General features: G+C 45.8%; 1 protein-coding gene across 2 annotated transcripts in view; it reads right to left on the reverse strand.

Moving 5' to 3' along the window:
* Positions 1–16,012, reverse strand: part of MAD1L1 (mitotic arrest deficient 1 like 1) — a 277,755-nt gene that overhangs the window by 187,657 nt on the left and 74,086 nt on the right. For both annotated transcript variants that reach the window (XM_081965617.1, XM_081965618.1), the window contains exon 11: positions 9,927–10,071. In XM_081965617.1, coding sequence (XP_081821743.1) covers positions 9,927–10,071 — 145 coding nt within the window. The remainder of the gene's footprint in view (positions 1–9,926; positions 10,072–16,012) is intronic.

Genomic DNA, 16,012 nt, shown 5'->3' on the forward strand with positions numbered 1-16,012 from the left:
CTCTAAAGGGACCGAAGATTTACGTTTGCCGAGAAGCCAACAAAAGATGCAATTGAACGTTAAATAAAACAGCTATATCAAAATAATTGGGAGGCTACAATTACCCAATTACCATCATTTAAATAAAAGCTGGCCATAAGCCATTTCCAATATGTTTTACCGGATCATTAGGAAAATTGGTTTGAAAAATGCGACAAATGAAAATGGATTTAGGCCATAACGAAGCATAGAAGGGATTTTTTTAATATGCTGAGTCGGGGATAAAGCCGCTCGAATTTAATAGGGGGGACCCCCCCCTCGCTCCACTGCCCCTTGTCTGCAAGGCAAATATAAAGAATTACCTTAAAAAGAGCGGCCATGAGAACTTAAATCCTCACGCTGAAAAATTGACTTATGAGAAGGAGGACTGTGAGGTCCTTGGTTCTCTCTGAGCTTGGTTGTCTTCTTGCAGATGTTTCATTACCCAACTAGGCAATAACATCAGTGCCAGAAGGGGGAGCAACTGAAACAGCAAAGCCTGTTGTGGGTTGAGATTTCTCTGTCCTTTGTCCTGCCTGTAGCTCTGCCTTCTGTCTCCCAAGGTTCTTCTCACATCTCATTGCAAAGGGAAAGACCCTCACGGTGGACTCAAACTTTGCCAGTTCTCTCTGTTGTGGCCTGCCAGTGGCCAGTGGAGCTGGCAGCAGATTCGGACAGTGAGGAGGTTGGGGAGGAACATGGGCCAGTCCTGGAGTCTGGGGAAGGCTCTGATGAGGGTTCTGTGTCAGAGGCAGAGAGGAGGCCAGAGCCGTATGCCAGTTATCAGCTGCCTTCAGAATCAGACATCAGTGAGGCAGAAGAACAGCTGGAGCCTGTTCCCAGTATGTGCATGCGCAGAGTGGCCAAGCGAAGGGAAGAGCTAAAGAACAAGGGTAGACTTGGGAGTAAAGCCAGAGGTGGACAGTGAATGGCCCCTCCCAGAGGAAATAAAAGAGGAGCGAATGGGGAGTGGAGTTTGCAGGAGACAGTTCAATTCATTAGGGTGAAGATCTGCTCCTTCTTGCCAGAAAATTACTGCTACAGAGGGGCGTTTGGAAGATATTGACCTGGCAGCTCTCCAAGCCTGATAAAGGCCCATAGTTGTGAAATCTCATGAAAGTCTGTTGGCCGGGACTTTGCTGGAGAGGAATTCACTTTAAAACGAAATAAAAGGGGTTTTATTGGGACCAGGAGTCGGCTTCGTGCTTTTGGGAAGCCTAGATCTGAACACCTCTCTTCACCCAGCGGTTCACAGACCCTCCGGCATTTCCCGGAGAAAGAGCTGGGGCAGCAATCCCTTATCCCAAATGGTGATTTATTTATTTTTCGGGATGCTGTGGGAAGGCGCTCGTGCTTGTCGCAACCAGAGGAATAACGCTCGGCTCGATTTGGATTCGTTTTGATTGTGGGCAGGAGACGGACAGGTTGACCGGTGAGAAAAAAAAGTTAGCCGGGACGGCTGAATGCGTTTTGTTCTTCCAGAAAATACCTCTGGTCTTAGCAGGGAGAAGTGTCCAAAGGAACATGATGGCTGGTAAACAAGTCCATTTATGGCAGTCACAGCTTCTCCAGCAAGGTGCACGGATAGCGAATCAGCCGAGCGTGGCTGCCTCTTGTTACCATCAATGTATCCTGCAGATAAATGGCCCTTTTCAAGTTGTTTTTCTGACCTCGCTTGTATCCAGGTATGTTTTGGAGGCAGGGAAACTGAGCCTCCTCAATGCAGACCGCAGAAAGTAAATACCCCTGCATACATAAACATCAAAGGTGACAGAAAACACAGCCGTGGGCCACAGGCTGCCTGGTCTTCGAGAAATGGCCCCCGCCACGGCAGCCCTCTTGTTCTGAGATACGGGCTTCGGAGGAGCAGAAAAGGTTGTCTTAGACATCAGGTTTGGTTGCTGAAGAAAAATAACTTTTTGTCTTTTTAGAGGAAGCTGAAAATCCTGCGTTGTGAAAGAGGAAGGGAAGGCCTCCGTGGATGGATGGGTGGATGGATGGATGGTAGGAAGGAAGGAAGGAAAAAGGAAGGCAGGAAATGGAAAGAAGAGGAAGGAAAGAAGGAAGGAAGGGGATGAAAATGAGAGGAAGGAAAAAAGGAAGGAAGGAAGGAAAGAAGGAAGGAAGGAAGGAAAGAAGGAAGGAAAGCAGGCAGGTCGGAGATGGGAAGAGAAAGGAAGGAAGGAAGGAAGCAGGGAGGGAGGGAGAGAGAGAAGAAGGAAGGCAGGAGATGGAAAGAAGAGGAAGGAAGGAAGGAAGGAAGGAAGGAAGGAAGGAAGGAAGGAAGGAAGGAAGGAAGGAAGGAAAGAAGGCAGGCCAGAGATGGGAAGAGAAAGGAAGGAAGGAGGGAGGGAGGGAGGGAGGGAAGAAGGAAGGCAGGAGATGGAAATAAGAGGAAGGAAGGAAGGAAGGGCTCTGAATATGTAGTCAGAGCCAATTCCCCCTTCAAAATCCATTTGAGAGAAAAAGAGCCCCTTCTCCGTCCCTCCCTTCCACAGGCTTTATCTTAATAAGCATCTTTATTTTATCTTTTTTTTTAAAAAAAAAGCAGGGCATTTAAAAAGGTGTTTTGTTTCTGCTGCAATCCTGAAATTAGTTTTTCTTCCCCTGCTGTTGAGTTACGAGTTGCTCTCCAAGACGAATAATGCAGTCATATTTCCAACATCGGGGTAATAACTTCGCAAATGGCATTTCCCCCACAACGAAACGAGGAACTTTCTGGGGGTGGACGGCCTTAATTTTTATTATTTTGGTGTTTTTCTTTTGTCTGTTTCTTAAACAGAGATGCTAAACCTGCACCAGGGGATGCTACGGGAAACCAGCAATGGAGGGATGGAGTTCAAAGGGCCCGGAAGACGCCCCCACCTCCATCCAACCGTCATTTAATTTAAGGGCTTTTGTGCTCTGACTTCACATCAATATCCGTAAAGGCAACTGGAGAATCATCCCTGCTCAACAACCGTTTCAATAAATCAATACAGCTTTATCACAAAGGGACGCGGGTGACAAATTAAGTGTGCTAGATTTGGCCCAACACGCTGATCTTGAGTAATAGTGACAAGATCTCTGCCTGGGTGACAACAACGGAGGCTGCAATCGGATATTTGTTTTAGGAAAGAAGAGGGTTGCACAAAGGCGGTATTGATGGGGCTGCAAAATATTTACGGATTATTCTGATGGAACATTTACACTTACGCGCACACACAGAGCACACAGTTAGGTTAGCTCCATTTCTGTTAATGTTCCTTTGCAGGGAAAGGAAGGAGGGAGGGAGGGAGGGAGGGAGGGAGGAAGGAAGGAAGGAGACAGATGGATGGATGGGAGGGAGGGAGGGATGGAAAGAAGGAAGGGATGGGAACAGAGGAAAGAAGTGAAGGAAGAAAGGAAAGGTATGAAAAAGGAGAGAAAGAGAGAGGAAGGAAGGAAGGAAGGAAGGAAGGAAGGAAGGAAGGAAGGAAGGAAGGAAGGAAGCAAGCAAGCAAGGAGACAGATGGATGGATGGGAGGGAGGGAGGAAGGAAACAGACGGATAGATGGATGTATGGATGTTGGGCATCCCGCCAACAGGTTTCTCCTGCACAGCTCCCACCATGAACAACAGTCCTTAAAGCACCGTCTCCCTTTTCTCGGGGGGCCTGACTGCCTCCCCCCTCCATCTTTTTCAGCATTGAAACCCCAGCCTTATCCCCGCCTGCAGCCTCCCGAGGTCAAGGCGGAGGAGCTTAAAGCGTGACTGTTCCAGTGTGGCTCACCGCCAAGCAGAACAGATCCATCAAGCGGCTTACTAGTCTCGGAGAAAGCTCGGCCTCCGAATTACCTGATCTGGGAGCGTTGCAATTGTCAGCCATAACCCTGGATTAATCTTCTTCTTCTTTTCACCAAATGTAAAAACTTCTCTTTTTTCAACCTTAGAAGAGGAGGTCTCCCAGGAGAGGCGTAGATAAGGGAACATATATATATTTGTGCTGCTAAATAAACGAAGGGAGACTAGTACAGATCTATTTCAAGCTATTTAGCTCTCATCAGCTAGCCATACCCTTGCTGGGATTCGAACCTGGGCTATTTTTACATGTTAGGCAGTTGTATTAGCCTCTAAGCCACAAGCTCTCCTCCCTTATCAGCTGAGCCAGGGGAATGATTAAGTGTTATGTCAAAGCACCTGGTATGCCCAAATATGGGAGGGGGGAAGCAGTATGCTTCCTCTCATATTTGGCCATAACAGGTGCTTTGACATAACACTCTCACACACGCACATATATCCCCTTTCTCTCCCTTTCTCACTCTTTCTCTCCTTTTTTCTCTCTCTCACTGTCACTCCTTCTCTTTCTATCTCTTTCTCTCCTTCTCGCTCTCCTTTCTCTCTTTTTCCTTTCTCCCTCTCTTCTTCTTTCTCTCTCACACTTTCTCTCCTTCTATCCTCTTCTTTCTCTCCTTTCTCTCTCTCTCGCTTTCTCTCCTCTCTCTCTTGTTTGCTTATAATTTCTAGACACTCAAATATTCATGTTCTTTTCGCTCAAAACAGAATCTGTCGGGGAGGCAAAACTCGACGCGGGCCTTGGACCACAAGAATCCCTGCGAGGCGGACTGGAGTGATTATTCTGATTTAAATTAAACAGGTTTTGGAAGAAAAGTCGTTGTTTCTAGAAGACACCCAGGAAAACAAGAGCTTTTCTGAAGCTCGGATCTGCTACTGCTATTAATAAGGCCTCCCTGTTAACCTCAGACACCACCAGGACCTGAGCAAACGGATTTTATAGTCTTAAGTGGAGTGTTACCTACGCACAACGCGGAAAAGGTCATGGGGACAGAACTGAGTAAATGACGGCTTCGCCTCTCTTACTAACCAAATGAATCGGCTTTTCCTCCCAGAATAATAGCATTTCTAGATCCACTTTCCGAGTGTTGGTTTTCTCTGCCACGGGTGGGTATATCTTGTTTTCTCACGGGAGGAAATGGACGTCAATTGTGTTTAGTTTTGTAAACTTTGCAAGTGGATTCAAAGAACAAACAACTTCCTCTTTTGGAAGGCGAGGGATTTGTGTCTCAGGGCCCGTTTTCCTTAGAGAGATGTTGCAAAAAACAAAACAAATTGTTCTTTCTTTCATTCTTTCTCTTTTTTTTACTCTTTCTTTTCACTCTTTTTATCTCGCCTCTCTTCTCTCTCTCCCACTCATCTGCCCCCCTCCCTTCTCTCTCCCCTCTCTCTTCTTTTTCCCCCTCTCCCGCTCTCTTTCCCCCTCTCTCCCTCTCTTCTCTCCCCCCCTCTTCTTTCTCCTTTTCTCCCTTCTCTCTCTTCCTCTCTCCTCTCCCTCACTCCCTTCTATCTCCCCTCTCTCTTCTCTCTTTCTGCCCTCTCCCCTCTCTTCTCTCTCCCCTTTTCTCTCATTCTCTTCCTTCTCTCTTCTCTCCCCCACTCCCTTCTCTCTTTCCCCCCTCTCCCCCTCTTCTTCCTCCCGTCTCCTCTCCCTCACTCCCTTCTATCTCCCCTCTCTCTTCTCTCTTTCTGCCCTCTCTCTTCCCTCTCTTCTCTCTCCCCTTTTCTCCCTTCTCTCTCTCTCTTCCCCCTCTCTCCAAACAGCCCCAATCAAAGTGGTTTTGTCTTCACCTAATTCTGGCAGCCAATTTCCATTTGCTTAATATAGTCATGATATTTCACCACGGTAATTATACCCTTAGCTATCAGTAACAATTAAACCCTTAGACTTGGAGTTGTTTAATAAAGGTCTCTTGGAAAATATATATATATATAAATATCTGTTGCACATTCTGAACAGGAGGCTTTTAAATGTCAAGGAGGCAGGTAATGTTTTCTGATGAATATAATGATGAAACGAACCATCCAGCAGCCTAAGTTATTCCCCTTCGATAGAAAGTGACAGGAATATTACATCTGAAGTGCGAAGGGAGCCTCATCGTCGCTTTAATAGAAAAGGTATTAGCAAGAATGGGAGATTGCAGAAGAAGAAGGAAGAAAGAAAAAAGACACTGAAGGATGAACCTGGGAAATGGTGCATTTCGTTTTGGGGAAATAATGCCATTTGCCAAGAAAGAGACTCTCCCAAACAGACAGACGAATAAGACACGGAAACCAGCAAAGAAAGGTGCTGGGTTGGGGTCGCTTGCGTTTAAAAAGAAAAAGGTTCTAGTCCTCATGATCGCAGAGAAGAGCCATGGGATGAGAATATGAGGGAGAGATCAAGAATGAGGGTGTGGCTTCCTTTGATAGGAGGGAGGAAAGGAGGGAGGGAGGGAGGAGGAAGAAAGGAGGGGCTGGACAGTCACTTGTCTGAAATAGTATAGGATCTCCTGCTTCAGCAGGGGGCTGGACTAGAAGACCTCCAAGGTCCCTTCCAGCTCTATTCTGATTTGGAAGGAAAGAAGGAAGGAAGGAAGGAAGGAAGGAAGGAAGGAAGGAAGGAAGGAAGGAAGGAAGGAAGGAAAAAGAAGGAAAAGAAAGGAAGGGAGGGAGGGAGGGAAAGGAAGGAAGGGAGGGAAGGAGGGAGGAAGGAAAGATGGCAGGAGGGAGGAAGGAAGATAGGGAGGGAGGGAGGAAGGAAGGAAGGAAGGAAGGGGAAGGAAGGAAAAGGAGGGAAAAGGGAGGGAGGGAGGGAGGAAGGGAGGATGGTAGAAATGGTTAACCTAGATGGGAACAAAGAATAAAGTTGCGGGAGGGGGGGGGCTCCTTTTCGCTTTATTGCAGCAACAAACCAAGTTATTAAGAAAGCATTCCAGCTGCCCCTTCATTCCAGAGCCCGTTTCCGCTATTCTGACGAGAGAGAGAGAGAGAGAGAGAGAGAGAGAGAGAGAGGGGGGATGGGGGAGGGAGGGAGGGGAGAGAGAGAGAGAGCATCTTCTCGCTTTCGTCTCTAAACTGAGAAAGGATTATTCATACCAATCGTGGCAGCTGAGATGATGCCTTGTGGATAAGTGACCCACAAATAAGCGGCCGGAGATGGCCAAATCAATACGCACACCGCAGCCGCGATTGTGCCTCGTTTCATTCCAGGCCGCACCGACAAATACACAACCACCCCCGGCCCGAGTACAATTAAAAAAAAGCCACTTACTGTCTTCCTGAGTTACGACAACAAGGCGCTGAAAGGCGCAAGAGACACTAAAAGTGATCACCAAAAGAGATTCCATCGAATTGGGCATTTCCCTGATGATATAACAATGATTTCCTTTCTTTAAAAGAAGAGGTGGAGAGCCGTAATTGTCAAAAGCAAACAGCTTAAAATGTTAACTGGCTCGGTTTACAGGAATGAGTCAGAAGCTACCGGGGTAAAAGTAGTTGCAACAGTTCGCTTAGTGAACGTTCAAAGTTACGACGGCACTGAAAAATGGGACTGGCGGCTGTTTTTCAGAGTTACGGCGTCTGCAGCATCCCCACAATTCACCCGCTTGGCGACTGGTTCGGGTTTATGACGGTCGCGGTGCCCCGGGGTCATTTGATCCCGTTTTGCGACCTTCTGACAAGAAAAGTCAATGGGGATTCACTTAATGACCGTGTGACTAACTTATCAACCGTTCTGGAGTTGGTTGCCATGAGTTAAAAGCAAGGGGCCATTCTGGAAGGAGAATGGACTGGATGGGATCCTTAAAACCTGCCAGCTCATCAGAATACCGGAATCCGAAGAACAGAATAACTGTTAAAAATTAATGCGCAGTGAGTCTCTCGTATTAGTTATCCTGGGTGGGTTGTGTTAATGGTTATTGATGGGTCTGTTTTTATCTCCAAATGCTGCTTGATGTCTACAGAATAACAAGAGTTGGAAGGGACCTTGGAGATATTCTAGTCCAACCCCCTGCTCAAGCAGAAGACCCTATACCCGTGATGGCAAACCTATGGCACGTGGGCCAGATGTGGCATGCAGAGCCCTCTCAGTGGGCATGTGTGCTGTTGCCAGATGCTCTTCTGATTTCCGGTCTTCGTGGGTGCTGGAAAACGGCCCCAAAACCAGCCAAAACTGCCCCCCAAAATAGGCCATTTTCCAGGTGGTTTTGGCCTCAAAAACAGACTGGAAAACAGCCAAAAAACAGGCATGTGTGTGCCGGCCAGCTGGGTTTCTGGAGCTCCGGCATGCACATGCATGCACACACATTTCAGTTTGAGCACTTGCTGCCGAAAATGTTCGCCATCACTGCCGATACCACTTCAGACCAATGATTGCCCAATCTCTTCTTGAAAGCCTCCAGGGATGGACCAACCACAACTTCTGGTGGCAAGCTGTTCCACTGGCTAATTGTCCTCACTGTTAGGAAGTTTCTCCTTACTTCTAAGTTGCTTCTTTCCTTGATTGGTTAATTGCTCTAATGGTTCTGAGTTGCTTCCCTCCTTGATTAGTTTCCACCCATTGCTTCTTGTCCTGCCTTCAGGTGCCTTGGAGAATAGCTTGACTCCCTCTTCTTTGGGGCAGCCCCTGAGAGATTGGAAGGCTGCTATCACGTCTCCCCTGGTCCCTCTTTTCACGAGACAAGTAGATTTGACATCCTGCCAAATAAGTCTTTTAGCATCCTCGTTCCCACAACCAAATATCTCCCAGACGTCCATCAACCATCCCACTGATAGGAAGCCTCACCAACCGTAGGACAAGCCCTTTGGAGAAGGAAGTGGAACTCAAACTCATATTGGCCCCGATTTGGAGAAAGTGCTGATTTGTTGTAGGTTGTGAGAACGTTTTTCCTTTAAAAAATTGTTTGTAAGCTATGTCATCGCCTCTAAAAACGCCCGAGGCTTTCCATTCTGAGCAAACCTGCCTTCCCCTCCCTTCTCCCATCTTTTTAGTGATACTTACATCAACTGCTCCAGCCGTAGGACATGCTAATTAGATCATTAAATATCCTTCTCGGTTCTAACGCTTCCAGGGCAAAGTTATTATTTTTAACAGGTAATATATTTGCTCAATTTAATATCAAGTTATGTGATCGTTTCCATTTAATTAAAGCAAAACCTTTTGTCCTAGGTTGGGAGGGAAAGCTTCGACGAGAGAACTGGGTTAGACGTCTCCGCTTGCTGGAAAAATCCGCTGCAAGTTGAGAAATGAAGACGCGAGCCGTCCTGAAGTGGCTCTACCCGTCAGTGGCAAAGGGAAACATAGGCACACGGAGATGTTAGACAACAAGCCGTACATCTAGCAAGCAAGACATTTCACTAGATTTCCCACAAAGAGAAGGACAGGAGAAGCATCGCATCCTGGGTGGGCTAGAAGACCTCTAAGGTCCCTTCCAGGTCTTGTTATACTGTATTCTGAGATCCAAACTCAAAATAAGGAGGAATTTCCTCATTTGTGAAAACAATTAACCAGTGGAACAGCTTGCCACCAGAAACTGTGGCTGTCTCATCACTAGAGGTTTTTTTTTAAAAAAAAGACTAGAGTCACTTGTCTGAGATGTCATAGGGCAGGGGTGTCCAAACTTGGGAACTTTAAGACTTGTGGACTTCAACTCCCAGAATTCCCCAGCCAGCAGAGCTGGCTGGGGAATTCTGGGAGTTGAAGTCCACAAGTCTTAAAGTTCCCAAGTTTGGACACCCCTGTCATAGGGTCTCCTGCTTGAGCAAGGGGCTGGATTAGAAAACCTCCAAGGTCCTTTCCAGTTCTATTTGCATTGATTGATTGATTGATTGATTGATTGGGTTCAGCCAATGGGTGGAAACTAATCAAGGAGAGAAGCAACTTAGAACTAAGGAGAAATTTCCTGACAGTGAGAACAATTAATCAGTGGAATAGAAGTTACCTCCAGAAGTTGTGAATGCCCCAACACTGGAAGTCTTTAAGAAGATGTTGGATAGCCATTTGTCTGGAACGGTATAGGGTTTCCTGCCTAGGCAGGGGGTTGGACTAGAAGACCTCCAAGGTCCCTTCCAACTCTACTATTGTATTGTATTGTATATCTACCCAGGAGGCTTACCTTGATGAGAAGCTGCATATGTTTCTGGAGATATTTAACCATTGTTTCTTGCTGCTCCCGTTTTTTCTTCTCATCCAGGAGCTGGCTGTGAACCTTCAACAACTCTTCTTGCAATTGCTTCCGTGAATTCTCCAACAGCCGGGCACTAAAGAAAGGAAGGAGAGAAATTGAAGGAAGGAAAAGTAGAGCAATTTTTTTTTTTGCATGGAGCATAGGAGAGAAAAGCATCCAGAAGTGGGAAATTGTTGCTATTTGTTCCCAATATCCTTCCTTACTTGCTCTGTTGGGAATATAGTAGTGGTTGAATCTCATGGATGGTTTGAGTTTCAGTTTTGAACATGGGTGTTAGGTGGTTTTCATGCACCCCTAATTGAGTTTTTGGTTCTAGGGCTGAAAGGTTGCGCCTAAATTTGTGCAACAGCGATTGCATGAGCTCTTATGTACCATCTGCAGAATAAAGGAGGTCTTCTCGAATGCCACACAAAAGTTATCGTTAGAGCGAAAGAGAGAGAGGAGGAGAGGAGGAGAGGAAGAGGAGGGAAAGAAGAAAGAGGTAAGGAGAGGAGGGTGGAAGAGAGAGGAAGAGAAGGAGAGAGGGTAGAAAGGGGAAGAGTAGGAGCAGGGGAGAGGTAAGGGAAGAAAGAAGGAAGAAAGAAAGTAGAGAAGGGAGGGAGGGAGAAAAGAAAGGGAAAATAAGGTGGTGTTACAACAGGGGGAAGGGATGGTAAATAAAGCAACCCAAACTATATATTATAAACTACTAAACGGAATAGCTATTTGTCTGAAACGGTATAGGGTTTCCTGCCTAGGCAGGGGGTTGGACTAGAAGACCTCCAAGATCCCTTCCAACTCTACTATTGTATTGTATTGTATTGTATTGCATTGCATTGTATTGAATGACAACTGAAAAGAAGAATAACAATTATGCGAATGTATACTTAAAATGGTATGCAAGAGAATAAAAAAAAAAATTTTTAAAAATTGGCCAAAAAAAAATATTTAGAGCAAGGCGAATGGTAGTTCCGACCACCGGCTGGCCTCGCCCACTCACCACAGTACTATCCCATCCTATAAACCGTGTTTCCCTGAAAATAAGACAGGGCCTTTTCTTCCCCCCCCCCCCAAAATAAGCGCTTGGCCTTGGTATCTCACTCTTTGGCTCAGCTGATTTCCGTGCCTCGCCCACTCTACTCACCGCGGCTACTTGAAAAAGTGTGCTGGAAGCCCTGCGCACAAGTGTGGAAGCTGCGCGAGCGCTCACGTTTTTGGTTCTGCACTAAGCAAACCGGTTGTTGAATGATGGGACGCCCCCCCCCTCTGCTTACACAGGTCCTTTGCATTGATATCCATACCTGAAAAACTGTCTTTCCATTTGCCAAATTTCTCTACCCCCCCCCCCGGATCTCTAAAAGCTCTCTCTGCAGGTAGTCCATCCAATCCTTTCCCCCCTCTGCTAACTGCCCCCTACAAGCACCTTAAATCTTTCAATGAATGAAAGGGCTCTATGTAAGCGGCAGCTCAATTTCAAGCCATTCATACACCAATTTAATAGTCTGTAAAATAAATTCTTTCCACTGTTGCAGTCAGGTGGGGAAGCTAATCGCGAAGGCTATAAATCTACTGTGAAAAATGACTAATTCAATAACCGCAACGCGACCGGGCCTCTGTCCCTCCCCCCCCCATTCTCCCCCCATCCCCCGTTTTAATTAATTAGTTACACGGAGAATGGAACCTTTTGCCACCGAGTCGCATGTAAGGGTTGTGTTAGATTATGAAAGGCAGGATTTCAAGCATGTTGGTGCCTTGTATCTGTTTCCTTCTCAACTTTCCTTGCAAAGATTTCAGAACACAGATGGAAGAACCCAATTTTATGCATGATTATTCCTGGGTAAACTAGCTGGGAACGACACCACCGAGCACAGAGAGAGAGGAGGGAGAGAGCGGGTGTGCGGCAGACGCAAAATAGGATTTGCAGGGAATTTTCCTCTGGACGCTGAACTGGATTAGCTGAGCATCCTGAACTGGCAGCAGCCCCAACTCCAAAGCAGGTCCCACTAGAAGTCCTTGTTCGGATTTTGCCATCCCTCTGAAAGTTTTGGGGTTCCTTGATGTTCTTTTTTCCCCCCAAGAATGTAAATATTTAAAACTTTTAAAAATAAACAGGTTTCATAGCCAGGATCTCAAAAAGTCTGGATTGGGGTATGCATCTCTTTTGAGTAAAAGGTAAAGGTTCCCCTTGCACATATGTACTAGTCGTTCCCAACTCTAGGGGGCAGTGCTCATCTCCGTTTCAAAGCTGGAGAGCCAGCGCTGTCCGAAGACGTCTCCGTGGTCATGTGGCCGGCATGACTCAACGGCAAAGGCGCACGGAACGCTGTTCCCTTCCCACCAAAGGTGGTTCCTATTTTTCTACTTGCATTTTTACCTGCTTTCGAACTGCTAGGCTGGCAGAAGCTGGGACAAGTAACGGGAGCTCACTCTGTTACGCGGCGCTAGGGACTCAAACCACCAAACTGCCGACCTGTCTGATTGACAAGCTCAGTGTCTTAGCCCGAGCCACCACATCCCTTAAACAGAGATTAAACAAGTTTTTTTTAAAAAAAACCAAACCAAACAACGGGATGGAAGTGAGACACTTCTACTTTTGATAAAATAATGTTCTGTAAATAGCTAAGCCCTCCGCAGCAAAGGCCCAGCACCTTCGTTGCAGGCGTTTTGGCCTTCGTTCCCATAATGTAGACTAAAAACTCCCCCAAAACGAATTCTATGCTCTTTGATTCAACCATTAGAGAGTTGGATATAAAAGCCCGAAAAACAGGATGTCAACAGCTACAAAAGAAACCCATTTATTGGGCTGGATAAATGTCCCACTCATTAAAGGCCACATGCTCTGAACCCTTTTCATTTTGGTGTTGTTTTTTTTCCAAAACTCATAAAAAATTAAACCCTACATCTGATAGCTCGGTTGAACCCTGGCCTTGGTGGCATTTTCAGTGGTCTTTGCGAGTTCAAAGTATATTTTGCTGGCCTTAAAAAAAAAAAGAGAGGAGGGGGGAAAACCCCATTCCTGTTTATCACCTCAATAATGTCCTTGGATGCTGTAAAATCGAACCGAGGGGAAGAAACTTTGGATTTTTTAAATCGCTGGCAAATGTCTTGCGGTCCATTTTTATTCCCCCTTTCCTTTTTCTTCGGAATAATTTTGAGGATAAAACTCCCATTTTTTTAAAAAAAAATGTTGTTAGCCTTGCCAAGTACAAGAGAACACAATGAATACAGAGGCACTAAGATGCATTTTAATAGCTTCTTTCTCAAAAAAAAAAAAAACCTGCTCCTGTATATTCAAAATTTCATTTATCTTTGACAAGGATTTCTTTTAGGAAGCAATTCGAGCACCCTGAAGATAGAGAGAGCATTTGATTAAAAAAAAGTCTGCTCTGCTTTAACTTCCTTGTAGGAAAATGTTGGATAGCCATCTGTCTGAAACGGTATAGGGTTTCCTGCCTAGGCAGGGGGTTGGACTAGAAGACCTCCAAGGTCCCTTCCAACTCTGCTACTGTATTATTGTAAAATGACAGAAAAACTGGGGATGGTATTGAGGGGACAGAAAGAGCCTGGCCTCCCAACAGGACGCAGCTTCATCAACATGCCAAGGAAGATGCCCGAAAGCTAGAGCTTTTTTGGCACCAGATAAGAAAGTATTTGGAAGAGATGCTAAATCAAAGGATGGAGTTGAGGCCAGAATTATTTTTATTAGGGATCACAAAAGAAAAAATATGGCAAAGGTGGACTATATTTAATGCTGCGCATTTTAACGGGGGCAAAACTGGTTTTTGCACAAAAATGGAAAAATAAGAGAGACTCCCTCGGGACAAGAAATAATAAAGAAGAATTGAGGGGAAGGAGGAGGAGGAGAGAGGAAGAGGAAGAAGAGGAGGAGGAGGACTGTGGGCTCCTTGGTGCTCTTTGAGCTGGTTCGCTTTTCTGCAGACATTTCATGACCTAACTAAGTAACATCATCAGTGCTAGAAGGGAGTGGGTATTTGCAGAGGGAAGGAGGAGGAGGAGGAGGAGGGGGAAATGCTGGTTCCAATTGTAGCAGGAGCTGTTTGTCTGCAGCTGGCTATTTCAGCCATCTAATTCCAATTCTAAATGCTTCGGAACATAATTACGCTTTGCTTTCAAAAAAACAGAAATCAAAACAACTTAAACAAAATTGAGAATGAAGAAAGAAAATAAATAACAAAGACTGAAATAATTACTAATCAGAAGAAAGTCCAGGACATGGACTGGTGGAGCTACCAGCTATCCCTACCCGGTAATTTTTCTCCATGTTGCTTCTGATGAGTTTTAGATTCCTTACATTTCATCAATTTGAGGCACCAAATTCAATTTGCATCCGAAGATAAACAGAGGAGAGAATGGTAAATACTCTCATTTGACCTTGGAAGTCACCGAGAAGAAATCTTATCTTCCACAATTTCAACTCCGTCCAAGCTGTAATGAATAATCAAATTTGCCACATCAGATCTCAACCTGTAATCATATTTTCTTTACTCCCCAAAATGAGTTTTGTTGCTTGGGCACCACCAGCCAATCTCTTCACATTGTTGCCTCCAAATGCGGTAGATAAAAGTTGTGTTCAGGTGTCGGGGAAAAACCCGAAATAAATCCTGGTGACAGACAGTCTATTTACTCTAAAATCATTTCTTCGAAAACAAAGATTGTAGAATCTAGGAATGGTTAGGAAGGATGTGGGTTGCCCCAATGCATTGTTTCCATGGTTGCTCAGTCTTGAATTCCAACAGAACAGAATAACAGAGTTGGAAGGGACCTTGGAGGTCTTCTAGTCCAGCCTCCTGCTGGAGTAGGAGATCTTATATACCATCTGGGTCAAGTGTTGTCCAGTCTCTTCTTAAAAACCTTCGGTCACAAGACATTCCTTTGGATAATTGCCCCCAGTCAGGCTCAGCAGAAGCTAACTAGCATATGTCCTAATCATTCCCAACTCTAGGGGGCGGTGCTCATCTCCGTTTCAAAGCCGAAGAGCCAGCACTCTCCGAAGACGTCTCTGTGGTCATGTGGCTGGCATGACTCAACACCGAAGGCGCACAGAGCGCTATTATCTTCTCACCAAAGGTGGTTCCTATTTTCCGACTTGCATTTTTTACCTGCTTTCGAACTGCTAGTTTGGCAGAAGCTGGGACAAGTCACAGGAGCTCACTCCGTTACGCGGTGCTAAGGATTCGAATTGCCAAACTTTCTGATCGACAAGCTCAGCCTCTTAGCCACTGAGCCACCGCATCCCAAATCCTAGACCCTCTTAAATCCGAGGCACCCCATTTTGGTTCAGGGGTGTCCAAACAGCGGGGAACAACAGGCAAAAGAAACCACGACGTTTTGTGGAAACGAAGGAGGGCGAGTGGCACGCTTTCATTGAGCGCCAGGCATTTAACGGGAAAACAAACTTGTGCCCAAAATTAAATGCAGACGGCATCGCACAAGGCTGAGCTAACAAGCCGGTTGTAAATGCTCTTAATCGTGGGACGATGGCCTATTTGAATGTAATCAGAAATAATTGGGAAAATAAACACACTAGGACAAAAAAAAAGCCTTTAAAAACCAGCATTCCGCCTCTGTGGCGGAAAGTCCTCCCCGGGTTGCCACTCGTGATTGCTACTAAACGCTCCACAGGATGGTCGAGGCTGACCTTTCCATAATCAGTCTTCATCTTCAATGCCTATTATGGCCCTTTTGCAGGATATTAGCATCGCCTTGTTTATCTGCGTGCTTCAGTTATTATTTGTTTTGTTTTGCTTCTCACTGCCCTGCCAGCTACTCCTCGCAATTAGAATTTTCTGAAAGAGCCTTCCAGATTAGACACCGGTCTCCGAGGAATTTCCTTTCCCAATTCTGAACACCAGACGAGAAGGCTTTAAACTCAAGTAAACAAACTCCAAAGGGGACGCGGTGGCTCAGTGGCTAAGCTTGCCGATCAGAAAACGTTGGCAGTTTGGCGGTTTGAATCCCTAGCGCCGCGTAACGGAGTGAGCTCCCGTGACTTGTCCCAGCTTCTGCCCACCTAT

This window comes from Natrix helvetica, assembly GCF_964273705.1.
Source record: "Natrix helvetica genome assembly, chromosome: 13".
NCBI lineage: Eukaryota > Metazoa > Chordata > Lepidosauria > Squamata > Natricidae > Natrix > Natrix helvetica.